Source organism: Nothobranchius furzeri, chromosome 5 (assembly GCF_043380555.1).
Source record: "Nothobranchius furzeri strain GRZ-AD chromosome 5, NfurGRZ-RIMD1, whole genome shotgun sequence".
NCBI lineage: Eukaryota > Metazoa > Chordata > Actinopteri > Cyprinodontiformes > Nothobranchiidae > Nothobranchius > Nothobranchius furzeri.
The window spans coordinates 62,623,458-62,648,329 of NC_091745.1; the positions used below are offsets into that span (position 1 = coordinate 62,623,458).

A 24,872-nucleotide genomic window follows, 5' to 3' on the forward strand; every position below is an offset into this window, starting at 1 on the left:
TATTTAAAAACGGGCTGATTACACGCGGCACTTCACCAGTTTGATACCCTTCTCATCAGCGTTTCTGCTCTGAAAGGTGTTATTTTCGTACATTTGGCGGATGGTGAGGAACCTGCGGGGACATTTTGGTGGCAGCAGCAGAGCTATGATCTAATTCTGTGGTAAGCAATTACTGCAAACATTATTCACGGTGCAGAAGTGAACTCAGCATCATGAGGGCTTACTCTCCCACAAAGGGAGCAGGCAGGAACAAAAAAAAAATATGCTGAGGCAGACTTCTGCTATTCCATCGTGTTTATTGAAGAGATTTTCTCTTATTGAGCAGTTTTTCTATTACAAAACAAAACAATAGCATGACTTTAAAAGTGCATTAATGTTACGCGGCGCCGCACATTCTGGATTTTTTTTTATCAAACTAAAATTATTCAGTGTTAGTCATCTTCTCCTGTGAGGGTTTTGATGGTTTCCAGAGATGCAGGAACATTTTCCTCTGATACCAAAAATCTGAAACATCTGGTTTCACACTCCAGAACAGTAGGGGGCGATAATGTGCAGTTGGCCGGGAATGTTCAATTGAAGGGCGCAAAGTTGCAAGTGCGAGTATTGGAATTGGGCCAGCATCTACAGACATCATTTATGTAGACATGACGTCAACTGGCACTGCCTGTTAGAGTTGCCGTGGCAGCAAGCCGCCATCTTGGATGGTTTAACATAAGCTCCCATTGCGTTTATATCTACTGCGGAAGATGTTTACCCAACTAAAAAACACATTGTATTATGCTTTTTTGCGAAACAAGACACATGGTATGGCATGATAGTTAAAATATATAATAAATCAAAATATAAAATCCAAACAGGTAGGCTAGAAAAGTCAATAGTAATCCCACGTGATATGTGTTCAATAGTACATCTGTTGTTACAACCGTAGGCTGCACAAAAAAAACTAGCACAGTTGCTCACCCTGCATTGACTCCAGTTGGGTTTGAAGAGGGAGGAACCCATCCAATATGGCGGCATTGAGTGCAAATAAAACAGTAATTTTAGCACGATAAGAATGTTTTGAGCGAATGTTTTTCAGACAGACGATAATCTTCAAAAGTGAATGATAACATTTTATGAACAATATTGTTGGAAAAGTTTTGCCATGACTGTCAGGAGGAAACTAACACACACCCCACCATTATTCCCAAGAATCAACGCCCTCTAACCAGTCAGCAAACCTCTGCTGGTTACCTGGTTAAACTTTTAAGGTTAATTGTTGAGGAACAACACCTGTGGAATAAATAGAAGGAGTGTAAAACTACAGCAGCTGATCGTGTAAGTGTCTGTATTTACGATGACGCCCTGCAGTTCTACGGCACAAAAAGACAGTTTTCTTATTCACAATCTTTGACTCTGTTTAAATATTTTACAGGTTTCCTGTAGAAAATGTCCTGACACATGAATCATTACCTTCACTTACCAACACGGTACAACGTAATTACTGCTACGAGTTACGTGCTAACCCTCCAACCTGAAAATCTGCTGATGCAATGTAATAATCCACTCTGGGATCACACCTACGTGCATTCTTCTAAAAGTGAAAGTGCTCCAGCTGGAAATGAGCAGGTACACAAACCGGTGCAAAGAGACTGATTGCTGTGAGTCCTAACGCTCATCATTATGGGGTGCACTTGGAGATGATAATAAAACTATGGCAGTGAGTCGGGCGCCACTTCTCATCACCCCTCTGAGCCCCGCCCCCGTGTCAGGTCCCGTAGGACGTCTGGCCCTCGGACGTTCCCTGACTCCTTCATCAATCCAGCCCCGTCCGCCTGACAAACTAATGGAGACTAATCAACTGTCAGGACGAGCACGCCGCACACTACATCTCCCTGCTTCCTGGAGCAACCCCCCCCCCCCCTAACAAATACACCCCCCACTCGCCGACCGCCACCATTTCTCCTATTACTGTCAGGGGCAGGAATAACTGCAGCTTGGCTACAAATAGACGAGGCTGCTCCCTGACCTGGTGCATATACATTCATTTCCCATTAACTCAACTCCGCTTTCATGGCCTCCATTATATATTTAACCCTAATCTCTCTCTAATCCCATGCCTAATCTCATATTAATCAAAACCTTTGATCCAAACACCTTTTTCTACCCTTCACTGATAAAAAATAGAACCGGAAAATGTGCATTTTGTTTATTAATGGTAATAATTTGATGCATAAAAAACACAAATCAAATATTCTATCTGTGATGTGAACACGTCACCCAGTCCGGATCGGGGATACTATTTTAGAGATGAGAGTAGGATAATTTATGGTTTCCGGTATGTGTGTGTAGCCTGGTTCATTTCTGCCAGCTTGCTGCAAAAATCCCATAAGTTCTGAAGAAGAAATGACCGGATGAATAAGGAGCTGTAGTTTTCCGAAAGTAAAACCAAACAACTATCCTGTTACGTCTAACGGCGTCAGGAAACTTGGCAAGGTCACTGCTCTTCCTGGATTGATTTGTCATTTGGAGTTTCACCAACATCCTGCGTCTGATCTCCTAAAGACGGGTCGTGTGTTTGTTAAAAGGCAGGTTGTGTGTGTGTGTGTGTGTGTGTGTGTGTGTGTGTGTTTGCAGATGTAACCCAGAAGCTAGAACCTTAATGAGGTATTAACTAATTGGCTTACTAATATGATCCATCCTCAATTTAGATAAAATATAAAATATAAATTAAGGAAATTAACAATACTAATTAATAGATATCTAATTAACTAATAGATAATTTCATAATGAATTATTGGAAGGGTGAATTACTAAAATAACGAGTTTAATATTAAACATCGGTTAAAACAAGAATCTTGAACATCACTAACAGAAACAGAATAGGAAAGCTGTATACTATTGGTCCAGGTGGGAATCTGAAATTTCATTGGCTGAGAGAAATAAGTCCCGCCTCCGCGAAATAAAACCGTGCGACGCAGCTGAGCGAGAGGAGAGACAAACGGCTGTGCAGCACGCAGATACAGAAAGCAAAGACTGAGCGGTTAGAGAGAGAGAGAGAGAGAAAAAAAACAACGGTCGAGGCCGTGAAGAACCCTGATTTGGGTGCCGCATAGATAGAGGGAGAGGCGGACTTGACTCCTTCTAATAAGAGCTAGGAACTTGGAACCAACGCGGTGAGTAAAGAAAAAAGAAGAGAAAAAGCTAACGATGCAACTTAAAAAAAAAAAGGAAACTTAAATAGCTTATCAAATTAATTCCATTCTTATAGATTTGTGTGGAGACGACAGAGTGAACCAATCCTCTGTAGGAGGGAACCGTTGGAGCGCGTTGGTGAGTGAATGAGATTAAATTCAGTAAATTATTAAATTCAAAAAGCTAATTACAGCAACCGAGGTGACAGCAGTGGGCTGCTAGACGTTAGATCCCAGGAGTTAACATCTCAAACTACCAGTTAACGGTGGTAGGGCATATAGGAGTTAACGGCTCAAACCGCCAGTTAACGGCGGTAGGGCATATGGGATTCCCAGGAGTTAACGGCTCAAACCGCCAGTTAATGGTGGTACGGCCTAGATGTACAAGGTCCTCAGGGGCGTTATAGCTAACGCCATAGAATTAGCAATGCGTCCCTTAACCAAACATTTAATAATAAAAAAAATAGATAAATAAAAATAAATAAAAGCTAACTGATTAGGGAGGAATTATTTTACAAAGGTGGACCAAAGGACCAGAATTTATATTTTGTTGAATTTTGTTATAGAACATTTTATTTATTTATTTATTTATTTATTTATTTATTTATTTATTTATTTATTTATTGTGTTACAGATATACAAGGTGTCACAATGCTGTATAGAAACACAACTAAATGTATCCTTGTTGTCATGAATGTATTTCTTGTTGAATAGTGTAGAGTAATAGAATCTAACTGAGCCTATTGAGCTGAACAATTGTTGTCATATGTAATTATATTTCCAGAGCTACTGAGAATTATTTTAATAGACAATCAAATTGATGTTATGTTAGTTGAACTGTGAACCCAAACATGATTGGCTATGCCAATAGAGTGAAGCATTTGTTTAAGTCTGTAAGACTTTATGCTGTGATGTGACGAGAAGGGTCGATGCCAACTCGCTAACAGTCCTGTTGTTTACAGGCTGGGGTTTTTTTTTCTCCTTGGGTTTGATCCCGACTCCTATGATCACTCACTTGGAACGAGAACTGGATTTCTTCCTGACGAGGGAGATGGCGAGCCTTAACCACTGAACGAACCAGGACATCTCAAGTAACTGAAGAGCAGACTGCTCTCTTCTGTGAACAATCTCAACGGTGCGGTAGGAAAAAATCGCACCACCGGACTCTGACTTTCACCCCAAGCGTGGGGATTTGACTTGACGCCGGCTGACTTGTGACTCATATGATCAAATCTCATACCGACCATTTTACTATTGTCGATTGTTTTCATCTGTTTTTGTGTGTTATCTTTATGTGTTATATTTCCCATTATTATTAAAATTTAGTATATAAACCGTTTCATGCTATACCCGTGACTCCAGTCATTCTTAAACAACCTCCAATTCTCCCCGAACCTAATTATTGGCCCATTTGTTTATTTTTTCTTTTAATTATCTTATTGTATCCTGTAATCCGGTTACATAAAACTTGGCGAGCCAGCCAGGAGAATTGTAGAGTTGTTACCTTAGCTAACCATTGACTGACATCATAAGAGTGCCTGGAGGTCACAGTGGTTTGCCATTTTGGCATTATTGGTACTTTTGAGTGTTTTAAAATGGAAGTTGTGAAAACAGAAAAGGTCAAAGTTTCAAATGCTGTTTTAATCAGTGGGTTAACTGATACAGACCTTGATAACGAAGTCTTTGGGTTTATGGAAGGATTCGGACCAGTTAACAGGCGCATTAAGTTACCAAACTGTGATCAGATTATTGTGGAGTTTCAACATGAAGCCACTGTTAAGGAATTAAAGAAACAATGTTTACCCTATGACAAACCTTGTACTAGGAACCCAGATGTTTTCTTCCATATTCAAGACCTAGCCAGCGCGTACAGTCTAGAAACTAGCACATCTGCCACTGATGCCTATCTGTCAGAGCTCAGGGACATAGCTGCGCGTAGCAATCAATCATTTAAAGACCTTCTAATGGAGGAACTGGCAAAAATTGGGGAATCTTTAGGAAGGGATACCCATGCATCTGAACCAGTCACTGAACCAGAGCCAATGCTCCATAGTGACCAAGTTACATATTCCCTGCCTTTAACACCAGAAGTTAACTATATGAACAACTCAAAGGACAATTGTCCACCTACAGAGACTGGAAAACAAAACCATTGCATTCCACCAAATCTTTTAAACACACCTGAGGTTCAGCGAGTTATTGTGGAACACATTGTTAAAAGCAGTGAGGTTATCCCTCCGCCTACTTCACAATACAGACTAAAACCGTTCTCAGGGCGAGTTCCACACCCTTCTTTTGAAACTGACTATGATACTTGGCGTAGTAGTGTAGTGTTATGCATAAATGATCCTTCACTCACCAAGTCCCAAATTGTACGAAGAATCGTGGAGAGTCTGTCAGCCCCAGCAGCGAGCATCGTTAAAGCTCTTAGTCCAAAATCCGACCCGGAAACGTACCTTGAACATCTCGATTCAGCTTATGCAGCTGTCGAAGACGGCGACGAGCTCTTTGCTCGCTTCTTAAACACAAACCAGGACAGTGGTGAAAAACCTTCCGATTACTTTCAGAGGTTATACACCTTGTTAAACCTAGTTATTCAGAGGAATGGAATTTCCTCCAGTGACGCCGACCAGCAGCTGCTCAAGCAGTTTTGCAGAGGCTGTTGGGACAGCTCGCTGATTTCAAACCTGCAACTCGAACAAAAGAAAGACAACCCGCCTCATTTTACAGCACTTCTCCTCAAACTGCGCACTGAAGAAGACAAACAGGCTACTAAAGCAGCACGCATGAAACAACACTTAGGGGCACAACGAACTAGAGTGTATTCAAATGTGCAAACAACATGCTCTCAGAGTAAAAACACTTGTGAACTGGAAATAGATGATAACTGTGATGACTTACGCAAACAAATCGCTGAGCTCAGGAGCCAAATTGCACAGCTTAAGGTTAACAACACAGATAAAAAGGCAAAGAAAACTCAAAAAGAGTCAAAACCCCGTGTGGGGACTAAAATTCCAGATGAGCCCAAACAGATTCAGCAGATAACAGCAGTGGTGCCCAGACCAAAGCCTGGATACTGTTTTAAGTGCGGAGAAGATGGGCACATAGCGTCTAGCTGTAGCAACGAGCCAAATCCAGCACTAGTTGCAACTAAAAGACTTGCTCTTAGACAGAAGCAGCGCGAGTGGGAGATGTCAAAGCCAATTGCTCAGTCTCCTCCTTTAAACCGGTAGAAGCTCCTATCGTGGGACAGATAGGTGCTAAAGTAGAACCAAGTCCCTCTAAGGAAAGGACAGAGAGACTTTTTTGCAAGCCAGTTCATGCTCATTCAGTGCCAAAACTTCCCAAAAGATTAGTGGGTGGGCGATGCACAGCTACAGTCTCAGTTAACAGTGTTGAATGTAATTGTTTACTGGATTCAGGGTCCCAGGTAACCACCATTGCCAATTCTTTTTACCAAGAACACTTACCTGACCTCTCAATTAAACCCATCAGTAATCTGTTAGAAGTCGAGGGCGCAAACGGTCAAGCAGTTCCTTATTTAGGATACATAGAGATAAGTGTCACATTTCCAAAAGAGCTCGATCAGTCTGGACTTGAGTTACCTACCCTTGCGTTAGTGGTTCCGGATATAAGCTCAAACTCTGATACACCACTACTCATTGGCACAAACACACTCGATCCTTTGTATGAGCAATTGTCTGCCAATAACTTACCTGATTCCAAGGCACTCTCTTATGGGTACCAACACGTGCTAAAAGCCTTAGCAGTCAGAAAAAAACAAAGCAAAGATGGACGAGTTGGTGTGGTGAAGCTTCGAGGGAGAACCCAAGAAGTTCTCCCTGCAAATAAAAAACTGTTACTAGAAGGGTTTATGCAACCCAGCCAAAACAAGCATGAGCCTTATGCACTCATTGAACAACCCACCAATGGTTCTCTACCAGGGGGTATAATTGTAGACTGTTGCCTCATTTCCTTACCTTCACATGGTCCATACAAAGTACCTGTTGTACTAAGAAACGAAACTAACCATGACATCACATTACCCACTAACTGTGTGATCGCTGAGTTAGTTAAAGCCGATCGTGTTATGCCATATCCAGAACCTGACAAAAGTGATCAGAAAGTACTTGCGGCGTGTAGTTCGCAGCAACAGACTTCACCTTCAAACCCTCCTCTCAGTTTTGACTTCGGTACTTCGCCCTTGTCCGAAGAATGGAAAGGGAGGATCACCAACAAACTTAACACTTACTCCGATGTGTTTTCGCACCACGATCTTGATTTTGGTCATACACAACAGATAAGACATCACATCAACTTAAAAGACGAGACCCCATTCAAACAGAAATCTCGGCCGATCCATCCACATGATTATGAAGCCGTGAGAAAACATTTGGAAGCCCTCTTGGAAACCGGTATAATAAGAGAGTCGGAGTCTCCATTTGCCTCACCAATAGTGGTAGTTCGGAAAAAGAATGGTGAGGTACGTCTATGTATAGACTATAGAAAGCTTAATCTGCAAACCATTCGCGACGCATATGCCCTGCCTAACTTGGAGGAGTCCTTTTCTGCTCTCGCTGGATCACAGTGGTTTTCTGTGATGGACCTCAAGTCAGGTTACTATCAAATAGAGATGTGTGAAAAGGATAAACCTAAAACTGCTTTTGTTTGCCCGTTTGGGTTTTATGAATTTAACCGTATGCCACAAGGAATAACAAATGCTCCAAGCACTTTCCAACGGGTTATGGAAAAGTGTATGAAGGACATTAATCTGAAGGAAGTGTTAGTTTTCCTAGACGACTTGATCGTCTTTTCCAACTCCTTGGAAGAACACGAAACCAGACTTTCTCACGTTCTTGAACGGCTTAGAGAATACGGACTCAAGCTATCACCAGATAAGTGTCGTTTTTTCCAGACATCTGTGCGTTATCTTGGACATATAGTATCTCGAGATGGCATAAAAACCGATCCAGATAAGGTGGAAGCACTCAAAACATGGCCGAAGCCTCAGACTTTGAAGGAACTCCAATCTTTCTTAGGATTTACCGGTTATTACCGACGCTTCGTTAAAGATTACTCAAATATTGTCAAGCCACTAACATCTCTCACGGCTGGTTATCCACCCAAACGGAAAAACTTTAAAACACCACCATGTAGATCAAAGTACTTGAACCCCAAAGAACCCTTTGGGAATCGTTGGAGCCAAGACTGTGAGAAGTCCTTTCAAACTATTATTGAAAAACTTACCACTTCGCCAGTTCTTGGCTACGCTGACGCAAAACTCCCATATCTAGTACACACAGATGCTAGTACGACCGGACTCGGTGCAGCGCTATACCAAGTGCAAAACGGTGTCACACAGGTAATCGCTTATGCAAGTCGCGGTTTAAGCTCTAGTGAAACTAGGTACCCTGCGCACAAGTTGGAGTTTCTAGCCTTAAAGTGGGCCATAACAGATAAGTTTCATGACTATTTGTATGGGAACACATTCACTGTCATTACTGATAATAATCCGTTAACTTACCTCTTAACAACGGCAAAACTCGATGCAACGAGCTATCGTTGGCTAGCTGCGTTGTCCACCTATAATTTTGACATCAGATACCGTGCAGGTACACAGAACGTTGACGCGGATGGCCTGTCTAGGAGGCTGCATGATAAACCTGAAGACAACTCAAAATTCACTGAGGAATGCCAACGACTAGATGAGTTCCGATCTCATCTTTTATCCTCTGTCAAAGAAGTCGAGCTTCAACTTCAAGCCGAAGCAGTGAAGGCAACATGCCAAAAGCACATGGTCTTGGATGAGACTGATTCTCCTTGTGGTTTAGTTCAGTCACTTGCCATGTCTGCAGCGGCCATTCCAGACCTATTCCAGTTGGAAGACAATAGTGACAGTTTCTTTGCTGTGCCCAAGTATAACCATGCTGACCTTGTCTCCTTGCAGAGGAAAGATCCAACCATTGGCCGAGTCATTCAGCTGCTTATGACTGACAATAAACCGCCAACTGATACTATTGCAGAACCCCCGGTGGTTCTTAACCTTTTGAGAGAGTGGAAACGGTTTGAGTTTCAAAATGATTTACTGTACCGGAGACGCCAATTAGGACCAGAGACATCATTGCAGTTAGTCTTGCCTGATTCATTACGTTCAACAGTCATGCAAAGCCTACATGATGATATGGGGCATCTTGGGGTTGAACGTACGACAGATCTCATTCGGTCCCGTTTTTACTGGCCAAGAATGGCTAGTGATATCGAAATCAAAGTTAAAACTTGCGAAAGATGTATCCGTCGGAAGGCCCTCCCTGACAAAGCTGCTCCAATGGTGAGTATTACCACCACCAGACCTATGGAGTTAGTTTGCATGGATTTTCTCTCCATAGAACCAGACAGTAAGAACACTAAAGATGTCTTAGTGATTACAGACCATTTTACAAAGTATGCAGTGTCCATCCCAACCAAAGATCAGAAAGCCACCACCGTCGCGAAGAACCTGTGGGAACATTTTTTAGTCCACTACGGGTTTCCTGAGCGTCTTCATAGTGATCAGGGACGGGATTTCGAATCACGTACAATCAAGGAACTTTGTTCTTTACTTGGTATCCGTAAAGTCAGAACGAGCCCTTATCACCCTCGTGGCAACCCCGTTGAACGGTACAATCGTACATTACTCAGCATGTTGGGAACTTTACAAGCCACTGAGAAACATCACTGGCGCGATTTTGTAAAACCACTTACTCACTCGTACAATTGTACAAAAAATGACGTGACGGGATACTCTCCCTACGAGCTAATGTTCGGTAGGCAGCCTCGGTTGCCTATAGATATTGCCTTTGGGTTACCGCATTTGAACAAGCCCTCTATAACTCATTCTCAGTATGTTAAAGAACTGAAGAGTCATCTGGAACAGAGTTATGACATTGTCATAAAAAACTCTCAAAAAACAGCGAGGAAGAACAAAGAACGGTTCGACAGAAACATTCGTGAGTCCACACTAGGTGTGGGAGATCGTGTTTTAGTCCGAAATCTTCGCTTAAGAGAAAAGCATAAATTAGCAGACAAATGGGAGCAAACAGTGTATATAGTTCTCAAACAGATGGAAAACTTGCCAGTATACACTGTAAAACCAGAGAACGGAGAAGGACCCAACAGAACACTCCACAGAGATCTTTTACTGCCTTGTGGTTTTCTCTCTTCATTAGAAAATGAAACAGAACGCGTTACGAAACCTAGCAGACCTCATACAAGACAGAGTTCAGCCTTAGAACCTGACCCAGATGAGCCACTTGACGAAGAGGTAGATGAGTTTTATTACTCTGATCTTCCACAAGTGCTAAACCGACCATCCTATCAAATAGCGGTCACCTTGCCAAATAGGGAACTCATAGCAGATTCAGGACCGGTAAATAATATTCAACAACAAAACACACTATCCTTACACACAGGGGATCGCAAGGAACCAACCTTAGCTGGTAATGAAAATGCTGAATTGTCCTTACTTGACAAAGGCATCAACACCGAAACATTCTTACCTGACAGAATGAGTGAAACTGCGACATTCTTACCTGAAAGAGTGAAAGAAGCAGCAACATACTTACCTGAAAAAACGAAAAAAAACGAAGTATACTTACCTGACGTAGAAACGGGGGATGAAACTAACACAAACCTACCTCAATTGGATGGTGTCCTAAAGTCGCAGCAACGTGATGTAAGTTTTGAACCCATCATACACGATCAGACACATACATCTGAAAAGACCAAAGTCTTAGAGAATAGCTCATCAGCTCTGTCGGAAACAGAGAGCTCACTTCGTCCTGTCTCAGTTGAGAATCAAACCGAAACGGATGAGCATGATACTGTGCAACCAGAGATGTATGTCAGGAGATCTGAACGAAGTAGTCAGCCTCCTCAAAGACTAACTTACTCTCAATTGGGCAATCCACTAGTGACCGTAGTTAGGTCCCTTTTCCAAGGACTTAATAAAGCTTTTATTGACTCTCTTACTCAAGAAGTTGTGTACCCCGTAGAAACAATGCACAGGGACGTGCATGATATTTAATGGGGGAGGATGTAACCCAGAAGCTAGAACCTTAATGAGGTATTAACTAATTGGCTTACTAATATGATCCATCCTCAATTTAGATAAAATATAAAATATAAATTAAGGAAATTAACAATACTAATTAATAGATATCTAATTAACTAATAGATAATTTCATAATGAATTATTGGAAGGGTGAATTACTAAAATAACGAGTTTAATATTAAACATCGGTTAAAACAAGAATCTTGAACATCACTAACAGAAACAGAATAGGAAAGCTGTATACTATTGGTCCAGGTGGGAATCTGAAATTTCATTGGCTGAGAGAAATAAGTCCCGCCTCCGCGAAATAAAACCGTGCGACGCAGCTGAGCGAGAGGAGAGACAAACGGCTGTGCAGCACGCAGATACAGAAAGCAAAGACTGAGCGGTTAGAGAGAGAGAGAGAGAGAAAAAAAACAACGGTCGAGGCCGTGAAGAACCCTGATTTGGGTGCCGCATAGATAGAGGGAGAGGCGGACTTGACTCCTTCTAATAAGAGCTAGGAACTTGGAACCAACGCGGTGAGTAAAGAAAAAAGAAGAGAAAAAGCTAACGATGCAACTTAAAAAAAAAAAGGAAACTTAAATAGCTTATCAAATTAATTCCATTCTTATAGATTTGTGTGGAGACGACAGAGTGAACCAATCCTCTGTAGGAGGGAACCGTTGGAGCGCGTTGGTGAGTGAATGAGATTAAATTCAGTAAATTATTAAATTCAAAAAGCTAATTACAGCAACCGAGGTGACAGCAGTGGGCTGCTAGACGTTAGATCCCAGGAGTTAACATCTCAAACTACCAGTTAACGGTGGTAGGGCATATAGGAGTTAACGGCTCAAACCGCCAGTTAACGGCGGTAGGGCATATGGGATTCCCAGGAGTTAACGGCTCAAACCGCCAGTTAATGGTGGTACGGCCTAGATGTACAAGGTCCTCAGGGGCGTTATAGCTAACGCCATAGAATTAGCAATGCGTCCCTTAACCAAACATTTAATAATAAAAAAAATAGATAAATAAAAATAAATAAAAGCTAACTGATTAGGGAGGAATTATTTTACAAAGGTGGACCAAAGGACCAGAATTTATATTTTGTTGAATTTTGTTATAGAACATTTTATTTATTTATTTATTTATTTATTTATTTATTTATTTATTTATTTATTTATTGTGTTACAGATATACAAGGTGTCACAATGCTGTATAGAAACACAACTAAATGTATCCTTGTTGTCATGAATGTATTTCTTGTTGAATAGTGTAGAGTAATAGAATCTAACTGAGCCTATTGAGCTGAACAATTGTTGTCATATGTAATTATATTTCCAGAGCTACTGAGAATTATTTTAATAGACAATCAAATTGATGTTATGTTAGTTGAACTGTGAACCCAAACATGATTGGCTATGCCAATAGAGTGAAGCATTTGTTTAAGTCTGTAAGACTTTATGCTGTGATGTGACGAGAAGGGTCGATGCCAACTCGCTAACAGTCCTGTTGTTTACAGGCTGGGGTTTTTTTTTCTCCTTGGGTTTGATCCCGACTCCTATGATCACTCACTTGGAACGAGAACTGGATTTCTTCCTGACGAGGGAGATGGCGAGCCTTAACCACTGAACGAACCAGGACATCTCAAGTAACTGAAGAGCAGACTGCTCTCTTCTGTGAACAATCTCAACGGTGCGGTAGGAAAAAATCGCACCACCGGACTCTGACTTTCACCCCAAGCGTGGGGATTTGACTTGACGCCGGCTGACTTGTGACTCATATGATCAAATCTCATACCGACCATTTTACTATTGTCGATTGTTTTCATCTGTTTTTGTGTGTTATCTTTATGTGTTATATTTCCCATTATTATTAAAATTTAGTATATAAACCGTTTCATGCTATACCCGTGACTCCAGTCATTCTTAAACAACCTCCAATTCTCCCCGAACCTAATTATTGGCCCATTTGTTTATTTTTTCTTTTAATTATCTTATTGTATCCTGTAATCCGGTTACATAAAACTGCCAAGTTTTATGTAACCGGATTACAGGATACAATAAGATAATTAAAAGAAAAAATAAACAAATGGGCCAATAATTAGGTTCGGGGAGAATTGGAGGTTGTTTAAGAATGACTGGAGTCACGGGTATAGCATGAAACGGTTTATATACTAAATTTTAATAATAATGGGAAATATAACACATAAAGATAACACACAAAAACAGATGAAAACAATCGACAATAGTAAAATGCTCGGTATGAGATTTGATCATATGAGTCACAAGTCAGCCGGCGTCAAGTCAAATCCCCACGCTTGGGGTGAAAGTCAGAGTCCGGTGGTGCGATTTTTTCCTACCGCACCGTTGAGATTGTTCACAGAAGAGAGCAGTCTGCTCTTCAGTTACTTGAGATGTCCTGGTTCGTTCAGTGGTTAAGGCTCGCCATCTCCCTCGTCAGGAAGAAATCCAGTTCTCGTTCCAAGTGAGTGATCATAGGAGTCGGGATCAAACCCAAGGAGAAAAAAAAACCCCAGCCTGTAAACAACAGGACTGTTAGCGAGTTGGCATCGACCCTTCTCGTCACATCACAGCATAAAGTCTTACAGACTTAAACAAATGCTTCACTCTATTGGCATAGCCAATCATGTTTGGGTTCACAGTTCAACTAACATAACATCAATTTGATTGTCTATTAAAATAATTCTCAGTAGCTCTGGAAATATAATTACATATGACAACAATTGTTCAGCTCAATAGGCTCAGTTAGATTCTATTACTCTACACTATTCAACAAGAAATACATTCATGACAACAAGGATACATTTAGTTGTGTTTCTATACAGCATTGTGACACCTTGTATATCTGTAACACAATAAATAAATAAATAAATAAATAAATAAATAAATAAATAAATAAATAAATAAAATGTTCTATAACAAAATTCAACAAAATATAAATTCTGGTCCTTTGGTCCACCTTTGTAAAATAATTCCTCCCTAATCAGTTAGCTTTTATTTATTTTTATTTATCTATTTTTTTTATTATTAAATGTTTGGTTAAGGGACGCATTGCTAATTCTATGGCGTTAGCTATAACGCCCCTGAGGACCTTGTACATCTAGGCCGTACCACCATTAACTGGCGGTTTGAGCCGTTAACTCCTGGGAATCCCATATGCCCTACCGCCGTTAACTGGCGGTTTGAGCCGTTAACTCCTATATGCCCTACCACCGTTAACTGGTAGTTTGAGATGTTAACTCCTGGGATCTAACGTCTAGCAGCCCACTGCTGTCACCTCGGTTGCTGTAATTAGCTTTTTGAATTTAATAATTTACTGAATTTAATCTCATTCACTCACCAACGCGCTCCAACGGTTCCCTCCTACAGAGGATTGGTTCACTCTGTCGTCTCCACACAAATCTATAAGAATGGAATTAATTTGATAAGCTATTTAAGTTTCCTTTTTTTTTTTAAGTTGCATCGTTAGCTTTTTCTCTTCTTTTTTCTTTACTCACCGCGTTGGTTCCAAGTTCCTAGCTCTTATTAGAAGGAGTCAAGTCCGCCTCTCCCTCTATCTATGCGGCACCCAAATCAGGGTTCTTCACGGCCTCGACCGTTGTTTTTTTTTCTCTCTCTCTCTCTCTCTAACCGCTCAGTCTTTGCTTTCTGTATCTGCGTGCTGCACAGCCGTTTGTCTCTCCTCTCGCTCAGCTGCGTCGCACGGTTTTATTTCGCGGAGGCGGGACTTATTTCTCTCAGCCAATGAAATTTCAGATTCCCACCTGGACCAATAGTATACAGCTTTCCTATTCTGTTTCTGTTAGTGATGTTCAAGATTCTTGTTTTAACCGATGTTTAATATTAAACTCGTTATTTTAGTAATTCACCCTTCCAATAATTCATTATGAAATTATCTATTAGTTAATTAGATATCTATTAATTAGTATTGTTAATTTCCTTAATTTATATTTTATATTTTATCTAAATTGAGGATGGATCATATTAGTAAGCCAATTAGTTAATACCTCATTAAGGTTCTAGCTTCTGGGTTACACATTAATCACAGAATTGATTTTTTTTAAATGTCTTAGAAAAAAGTAACATACATCAGATTAATGTATGGCGCAAGTCCAGCTAACCTTAGTAAATACACAAATGACAATAACGTAGTCCAGTTTTACATCTAGTGAATTAAATTGTGAGGTTTTTTTTTTTGCTGAGAATCGTCACAACAACAGAATGTGAGATCCGACCTTAGTTATGGAAGTCAATCCTGTAAAACGTCACATAAACCACTGAACAGATTGTAATTAAAGGTAGCTTGGCCTGCCAAACTCCTCCTCTGTTTAATTCTGCACAGAGAAAGGGTCTGGGAACTCTCCTATTCAAATAACCCCACCCCGTGAGAATTCTAACCGAGCCAATCAGCGCTGAGTATCGTACGTCACACACCACAACGCCGAGTTTGTCATAAACATGGTGACTGAAGTGGAGTTTGCTGCGGCTCTTTCCTTTGTCCTAAATGACTCAGATGTCTTTAAAACCACAAGTAGAAGCGCTAAAATCATTTCTTCTAAAAAAATAAAATAAAAGATGTTTGCGCCGTTGCCAGACGTTAATTTTTTACTACAACTAGAAATGTACTGTGTCGTGCGGTACAGTCGGGATATCCGTCTTTTTTCTGATTGGTCATTTTTGAGCTGCCTAGTCCCGCCCCTCAAGTGCCTCTCTGCCTGTGAGTTACCAGACTCATTCTCTGTGCAGAATTAAACAGAGGACGAGTCTGGCAGGCCAGGCTAAATTAAAGGTACAGTAAGTACAAATTTTACACTGAAAATCAAACTTTTCAATCATGTTGGAAGGAAAATCATATTGAAACAGATTTCCTTCTCAGCCAGTTGGGTCAGTTTGTTTTCTTTCAAAATGGCCAAAGAGAGACCTAGGGTGTTTCTCAATGTTAAGGCGCCTGGCCTTGCGAGGCGATGTATTGCGAGGCCAGGCGCCTTGCTGACGAGGACACCGTCCTTCCTTGGTCAGAGAAAACAGTTAAATGGAATAGACTTGCATCACGTGATTGTGGCTTCCACGGCAGTCACATAACGTCATGTGACACGGGAGATAACGTTATATTTTATACAAGTGTCAATATAAATATATAACGAGACTTTAACTTTTTAAATTGTGTGTATATTTGTTACATTAAATACATAAGCCAGTTACTACCACAAATAATTTCATTCTTTCTCTTCTCCAGCCTTCCTCCAGTTTTTAGTTTCAATCAACTCAAATGAAAAAATAACCTAAAACAACTCTTTGTTGCATCTACTTTAGTTTAGCCTTTGTCACAATAACTTCATGTAATCACACTTATTTCACAGCACAAAGAAAGGTCCACCTCCCTCAGAAAGATGTCCCCGAGCCATGCAGTCAGGTTCTCTCAGGAAGCAACACCCATCTTCTGTCTGATAAACACCTCTGATTGAGGGAAGGAAGAAGAGGAGGTGACTTTGCTGGAAGCTCTTCTCTGATTGTGTGTGATATATGCATCAGCGGAGAGGCGCTATCTGCAGAGGGAACTGTTTTATATTTCTATATTTCCATGCACACCACAGACACCCTCAGAGTCTCTTTTCCTTGTGCAAAACTTCAAGGTTACCTCTCACCTGGCTGCTTACAGCCCACCGCTGACCAGCTGCAACAGATCCAAAAGGAGACCGTCTCCAGGATGAAACACTCGACCTGACAGGCAGCTTTTGTTTTAAGTTGTTTGCATCCTCTGCTATAGATAGACGAACTCTGGCATAAATAATTTATGGGAGCCAGCAGGATGTCTGACATGGATTGGTCTGGAAAGTTCTGTATCATTAGCACAAATCATGACTGACTAACTGTCAGAGTGGAAATTATAATAGATGCTGCAGAACAGGCAACAAGCACTAATTAACGCTCTGTCATTACAAGAAAATCATGATGAAAATTACAGCCAGCGTGCTCTTATTCCATGAGTGACAGATCCCTTCAGCATCTGAGCCCTGAGTGTTTTCTCTTGGGATTCGGTGCAATGGCATTTTGAGACGGGGAGCGGTCCGAGTAATCACTCTGGGTGGAATTATTAGAACAAAAAACCTCTAAGCCGACTTCTTTTGTCCTGCAAATCAGCCCTTTGTAAAACTTGTGAAGGGCACTGATGTCTGATGCAGCAAATACCATCATATAACCTCAGCTGTGCATGAAAATGAGACTAAAATTTACATATTTATGGCCAAGCAGAGGGAAATGACCATAACAACTGCTAAATGAGATTTTGAGGATCAGTGATCAGGGAGCATTTTTTTCATCTGCGAGGAAATTAAAAGGAAGAAAATGGGGATATTAACTGTAAAACATCAGCCTTACCATCTTTTCCTATCAGGAAGTCCAGATAGCGGTATGTGTAGGCCACGCCCACCTTGGTTTCTACCTGTGGTCTCTTCAGGGTGGAGTAAATCTTCCCTGGGCTGCTGTCCTCCGACACCGGCCTCATCTTACGCAGACCACAGCCCATGGCTGCACACTTTCTCAGGCACGTTCGGGCCCTGCAGAACAAACCAACCACAGACTTTCACTGCACAAAGACCTAGAATGACGTGCAAAAGTTATAGACCACCTCTAATTTCCTAATTCTCCTGAAACATATTTTCAACTGCTGCTTGTCACAAACATACAATTTACTCCTGTTTCTACAGATAAATCTTTCGAAAATACGTCATTTATCAATCAATCAATCAATGAAAGCTTTATTTATAAAGCGCCTTCCGCGACCCTGTCGGGAAGGCCAAGGCGCTGAACAAGGCTTTACTGAGAGAATGCAGGATTTCATTCTCAAAGTGCTTTTATCTGAAAACTTGACAAAAAAGTCGATCATCTCAATGGTGCATCTCTCATGTCCAGTCAGGTATTTCTTTGTTTCCTAAAAACACCACTTTCAGATGGTGCTGGAGTTCTGACAGTCCATTTGTTCTTTGCTTTTCTAAAATTTCAAGAACGGACTCCACGACATTCCCCTGATGGTTAAAGTGCACAAAACAGGCACAGCATGAGTGAAAATGCTAATTCTGAAAAGCATTTTCTAACGTAATGTGGAGAGAACCTGGGTGGAAGGTAGGAGGAGTACTTAAACCAGGGATGGTTTAAAATGTTTGCACAACACCGCAGTCAACAAACCAACTAACTTTTAATCACTAAAACACTCATGCTTCCATTTCTTTAGAATTCAGAGAGCTGATTGTAGGCTGCTTTTTCAAAAATGAACAGAGATGATTGGAAAGGAAGCTTTTAGACATCTGCCTCCTTTATTCAGTTGGTGCACTGCGTCCGTACATGCCCGTGCCCATATGATCGCCCATCTTCTGAGGCTGCATCTTGGAGCAGGTGTCACCTTATTACAATGCTGATTAAACTAAAAAATGGCCATCTGGCAGTGGTGCCTTCTCCTTTCTCCACAGCTGATCAGCAACCTTCTCTGGTCTTTCTATCTTTTCTAATTACAGGCCGAAGTGGGTCGCTTCAAAGACGACAGGACAGGAAGTTGGTGTGTGTGTGTGTGTGTGTGTGTGTGTGTGTGTGTGTGTGTGTGTGTGTGGGGTGGGGGCAGAAGGAAAGAGGAAACTAACAGACGGGGGGCTCTGATAATGAGGTGAACTGGAAGAATGGAAAAGGTGAAAATCAATCAAGGGAGGTAGAATAAATGGGGGTGGCTGGGATGGAGACTGTTCATCTAAAAAGTGGGGGTGGGGGTGGGCAGGGGTAATGCATGGCAAACAGGGTCCAGAAAGAGAGAGGGAGTGCAATTAGAGTGTGTTGAATAGAAAAGAGGGGATCAGCATACGACAGGAGAGCAGAGAGAGGCAAACGAGTGAGAGACGGAGATTCATCACAGTTGTCATGAAAAGCTCTGTTCCCACTGGCTCGGACATGAGTTCCTTTGTTGGACTTTATGAATCACAATCTTATCCACGCAAGCCTCAGAAATGGACCGATGGGTTTGTAATTAATACCAGAACACACACGCACACAACTTGTCTATCAGTGTGTGTTTGTGTGTGTTTCATGGTTTCATCACATTTTAAATGTAACCAGCTGGAGTGTTTTTCTTCTTCGTGTCTATTCAACCATTTACCAATACTTCAGGGTGCCGTACTCGAGTCCCTATTCAGCTCGTTAATCCAGCCCTTGGAACCAAACCTCATCTCTGAGTCAGCAGGTCTGTTCAGAAACCTTAGATTCATCTCAGTCACCCCCAAAAAACTAGCAAAACATACATAGACAGGATACAACATTTGCTAATGGAGAACATTGTATCTGTAACGTCACCAGATGGACTGATTTTGAGATCCCACAGTTCATATGCACGGCCAGAGCAAATAACCCTGGCTACACACGTTCTGCTGTATTTTATCCCGACAGGAGATGGAATGTCTGCACGCAGGCGCTTTAATCAGATGACTTCTTCAGCTGAACTGAAGCTTCATCAGATAATATAGATGAACTGTAGCATTCCTTTCCCCAAGGTTCCTCACAAGAGAACTCCTAAAATAAACTTTTATTCCCAGAAGAAAAGAAGATTTCATAATATAAGTCATCATTTTATATTTCAGAATAATCCTTGAAGAAAAGAAGATCTTACAATTAATAATCACTAAATATTGCCATGTATAATTACGATGATGAAATGCTTCACGAATCTGTTCAATGATGCTATGTTTACTGGATTAGATCACTCACACCAGACAAGAAGTACGGCTAAATTATGAAGCATTACACATAAACTAACCTCGTTTCGCAGACTCAGCGGCTCTGCGTCACAGAGAGTGCGTTCTGAGAATTCTTGATAACTTTGGTAATAGATAAACAGCGGGCTATAAAACCAGCCGCTCCGCTTCCACCCTGAGACAAGTTCGAACCTCCAACAGAACGAGGGTTGGAGAGCAAAGCTTTAAGACTGGCCGTCTTTAGCTGAGCTACCAAAGGATTTTGACACACTGTCAAAACCTTAAGCTTCTGCACCTGCAAAGCTGAGGACAACAAGAGATTTTTCCTGCAGAACAAAGCTGAATTTGCAATACTCCTTCAGAGTGGTTTTGAGACGCTTGGTTTTATCCAGTCCACCTGTTACCTGGAGCGATCCTGGACTGACCTGGTCATACTAGGAGTTAGTCTACGGACTTCTTCACCCGGGGTCTCCAACCCCCTGACATCTCGGATCCGCAAGGGTGTCTCCACTTGGGTACGTAGAACACAGTGAGATAGCGCCTGTATGCAGTTTGATAAGAACAGCTAACAGCTCAGATGCAAACCAAATTCTTTTACTATCCAGAACTCACCTCTCTCTGAGAAGCGGAGACTTAGACTCTGAAATACTGTATTCACACCTAGTTCCAGACACACATCTCTTAGTTTGCATCCACTCACAGTAAATACTAGTTTAAACCATTTGTCAAGTCTTAAATTGTTTGTAAAATAAATTATTATCTGTTTGCAAACCTGACTGGTTCTTGAATCATAAACAAAGTGTTTACAGTCCCTGAATAAACAAAGAGTTCTAGAACCTTCTAATTAATCATCCTAAGACCAAGCAAGGTGATATTCTATAATAATAGAGTATTACAGCTATTGGTCACAAAGTAATGAGCATAGAAATAAATAGCTCTTCAGTAATTTATTTAATCCAATTTACCCTCTATTGACTTCATTACATATCCATAAGTTTATGATCATTTTTGGTAATTCTGAAAGACACATGTCCAAAAAAAGAGCAATTGGACTTCTCTTGTTGCATGAAAATGTCAGTCAAGTTGCCTTTTTTGACTCTGAGGATTGACCTCATCCTGGATGATTTAAAATCGACATCAATATGTAAGAATTTTTGATCTAAACTAGAAAATAGCATCAAGCACAACCCTGTCAAACCATAATATTTTGCACAATTTTTTTTAACACCTGAGTTTGTATGAGGATGATTGTTTGCTACGATCAAACCACATTTTAGGTCAACCATCCATCTCCAAGATTTTGGAAAAGGTTGTGGCTAAACAACTCTGTTCTGGTCCTGCTGGACCTGACTGCTGCCTTTGAACTGTTGACCATCACCTGCTACTGGATAGGCTGAGAGACTGGGTAGGCCTATCAGGAAGTGCTCTGGAGTGGTTCTCCTCTTATCTTTCTGAGCATTCCTTTTCTGTGGCTGTCTCCATGTTTTGGTCCTCCACCACATCCCTCTCTCATGGTGTCCCACAAGGTTCTGTGCTGGAGCCTTTACTCTTCCTCCTCTATCTGCTTCCTCTTCAGCATATCCTGAGCTCCTTCAAAGGAATATCATACCATCTTTACACAGATGACATCTAACTGTACTTCTTCTTTAAGCCCCATAAGATGTCTGCTGTAGCTGTCACACACCTGCTTTCTTCAGCTGAATGAAGATAAGACTGTGATCCTCATCTGTGCCACAGACAAGCTGGTTCCCAAAGTCAGAGACTCTCTTGGTCAGCTTTCTTCTCACACCAAACCCTTTATCAGGCATCTTGCTGTGACCTTTGACCCAGCCTTAACCCTGGATTCTCATGTCAGTTCTCTTGTTCGCTCTTCCTTCTTCCATCTCAGGAACATTGCTAAGCCGAGTCCCATTCTATCCTGCTCTGAACTTGAGACTGTTCTCCACAACTTCCTCTCCTCAAGCTTAGCTACTCGACTACTGTAACTCTCTTTTCACGTGTCTGAGCAAAACCTCCCTGAACCGCCTGCAGGTGGTTCGGAATGCCTGTGCTCGGCTTTTGACCAAGTCCTCCAAACACACCCACATCACCCCGCTTCTCCTTCAGCTTCACTGGCTGCTCATTAACTTCAGGGTTAATTTCAAGGACCTGGTTCTGGTCTATAGGGCCTTACATGGACAAGCACCATCATACATTGGTGATCTTCTCAGTCCCTACACCCCCAGCAGGTCCCTGAGGTCCAGTGATCAAAGCCTACTGGTTGTGCAGCACCAGGCTAAAGGTCAAAGGTGACAGATCATTTGCTGCTGTGGCCCCCAGACTCTGGAACTCTCTCCCCCTGAGCCTGAGATAAGTGGACTGAGTGGTCTCTTTTAAAAAGCAGCTGAAAACTCACTTGTTCAAGCTGGCTTTTGCGTGACCTTCATCACCATCTCCTTATTCTGCTCTTTTTACCAATCCTGCCTTTCCCGGGATCCACAGTTTCCCTCTTTCTTATTCATTTTCTCTCTCTCTCTTTTCTCCCACTTTTTAATCACATGTATTTTATTTTTTTCTCATTTTTAAAAATGTTTTTATTTTTTTTTAAATTAACTTGTGAAGCATCTCATGGTTTTTATCTTGAGAGGCGCTATAGAAAAGATCATTTTCTTTTTCTTTCAACATCTGTAAAGCTGATGGAGTTGTAGCCAGAGCTGCATGTTATTTTTGACCACCGCCATCACAATGTATGTGTAGAGTCACATCGCACGTTCTGCAGTGGCAATGCCAAGGATACCAGACATGCTGCGATCCAATCACAATCGTTCTTACTGTGTGGAAGCAGACCTTGTGGGGTTACGTTTTTTTGATAAAAACAAAGGAGCTATATTGTTTTATGAATTTCATAGACTTTTTTATGTGTCAAATAAAGCAAGCCTGGAGGAGTTCTGCTATGTTGCGGAGTTGCTAATGTTAATGGTTATCTTCTACTAGTCAAAATGTGCTCTGCTCTTTCCTAGACTCTAAACAAACACAACCTTTTGCGTTGTGAGTCAAGATGAGCGAGTCCACAAATGCTAACGTGACATTATGACATGCTAATGTCACTGGCTTGTTTTAATCAAAGCGTTTCTATGTCTTTTTTCTATTGGCAGCTAATGCAGGGAATGGGGGCAGAAGTTTATTTTCGCGTTTAACCTGCATGTTAAACTCAAAGTGACCGATCATATTTCAAAAATAAAAAGCAAAAAACTGTTTCCCAGTGAATTTGGTCTTTAATGGTTGTATCATGTTGCAATAAAATACTATACCGGAAAAGTGTAATTCACCACCCACGTTACTTTTTCGCCAGCGAGTTGATCATCAGCAAGATGGTTGCGGCTTAAGTGCTATTAACGTCATCTGTTATCTAATATATTTGTGTAAATCACAGGGTTAGAATAAAATCACAATGTCAAAGCTGCTTTGTGTTTGCAAAGGTTATTAGGTTGAGTTAATCTGTTGTGGATGTACATTCTGAAGGCGTTTTCAGCCTGAGCGAGAAGATGTAGAGAAAGACGGAGCCAAGGGACGAGTTTGAGAGGAAAACAACATGGAAGAAATAACATGGATGACTCTTGTGTGGCTCCACGAGGCTGCGGGAAAAAAAAAAGATGAGAGGTGAAGGCTAAAAAAAGTATTTTTATATCTGAACTGACCAAGGAAATATGAGATGTTTATAACATTTTTGATACAAATTCTTGCCACGAACTTCTTCTCTGAGGTGGGAGCTCTGGGCAGTCGAAGCCCTCACCCGCACTGCCTCACCTCCTCTTTGCCACTGTGTGTCCGATGATTGGCAGGGAGGGATTTAGAGTTACTTTACATGGAAGGCAGACGCTGGGCAGATATGAGAAAACAAAAACAGGAAGAGGGAGACATTGATTTCATTTTTGCTGAATTAGGAATGATCCTCGTGGTGTGTTGCTCGCTTTTGTCTCCCGCTAATGGCATTTTAAGGTTTGATTCGATCCGATTCGCGTCTCATAGGCTGAGATTGATGCTTTGTTGGGGCGAGGATGCACTCAGCATTGACCTCTTTCAACCAAAAAAGTCCCAGAGCACTTTGAGTTGTGCTGAACGTGATAGACAACAGCACTGCTTCTGTTTTCAAAGTGTCAGTCAACAAAATCGCTCAGTTCAAGGTCTTCTTCTGCTTTCTGTGCTCTGATCAAAAGGGTCAGCGCCTCTGGAGACTCAGTACACTATAAAAGCTGAGTCTATTGATTTTTTTTCTTTTGTTTAAAACAATTTGAAGAAGTCTACAGACGTCTTCCCAGATGTACTTGATATGGGTCAACTTCTGGCCAGTGATTGTTGACTGGACAAAACCTCACAAAATTCCAATAAGGAAACTGATCATTCAGGTGGGAATATCAGGTCAGATGAGAACATAACTGGGGGTGATGGACACACTCAGCTGCTTATGAGGTGGCTGAACTTGCAAAGGTAAGCATGGCCTCACAGTTTATTTGAGAACGCCCATCTATCAACCAACGTCTCACAGAGAGACTCAGAAACTGACAAATTACCCAGCTGTGAAGATAAAGAGACACGTCTAATTCATTTTAGGCGATGCAGCAGCTAGCGGCTCATTCACCGTCCCACTGTGTGGCGCAGACTCCCGCAGCCTGTTAAAAATAATTCTTTCAGAAGTCATGCTTTCAAGAAATGGTGGTCAAATCCCACCCCTCAGGTGGTGGCTGTCTGCAGAAACGCTCCTGAACGCAACATCTGGGGTGTTGGTACCTGTGCACGTTGGGGAACTTTACGAAAACGTGTCTGGTGGTGGTTTTAGGGCAGATTTTTATCTTGTATTCCTTTTTTGTGGGATTCCATCTGCAGCCAATAAACCTCT

At 41.5% G+C, this 24,872-nt stretch overlaps 1 protein-coding gene across 1 annotated transcript in view; it reads right to left on the reverse strand.

Annotated features, from left to right (window-relative positions):
* LOC107379164 (raftlin) overlaps window positions 1–24,872 on the reverse strand; it is a 188,851-nt gene that overhangs the window by 141,635 nt on the left and 22,344 nt on the right. The window contains exon 2 of the mRNA XM_070551002.1: window positions 17,643–17,821. Within this exon, the coding sequence (XP_070407103.1) occupies window positions 17,643–17,790 (148 nt within the window). The 5' untranslated portion in view covers window positions 17,791–17,821. The remainder of the gene's footprint in view (window positions 1–17,642; window positions 17,822–24,872) is intronic.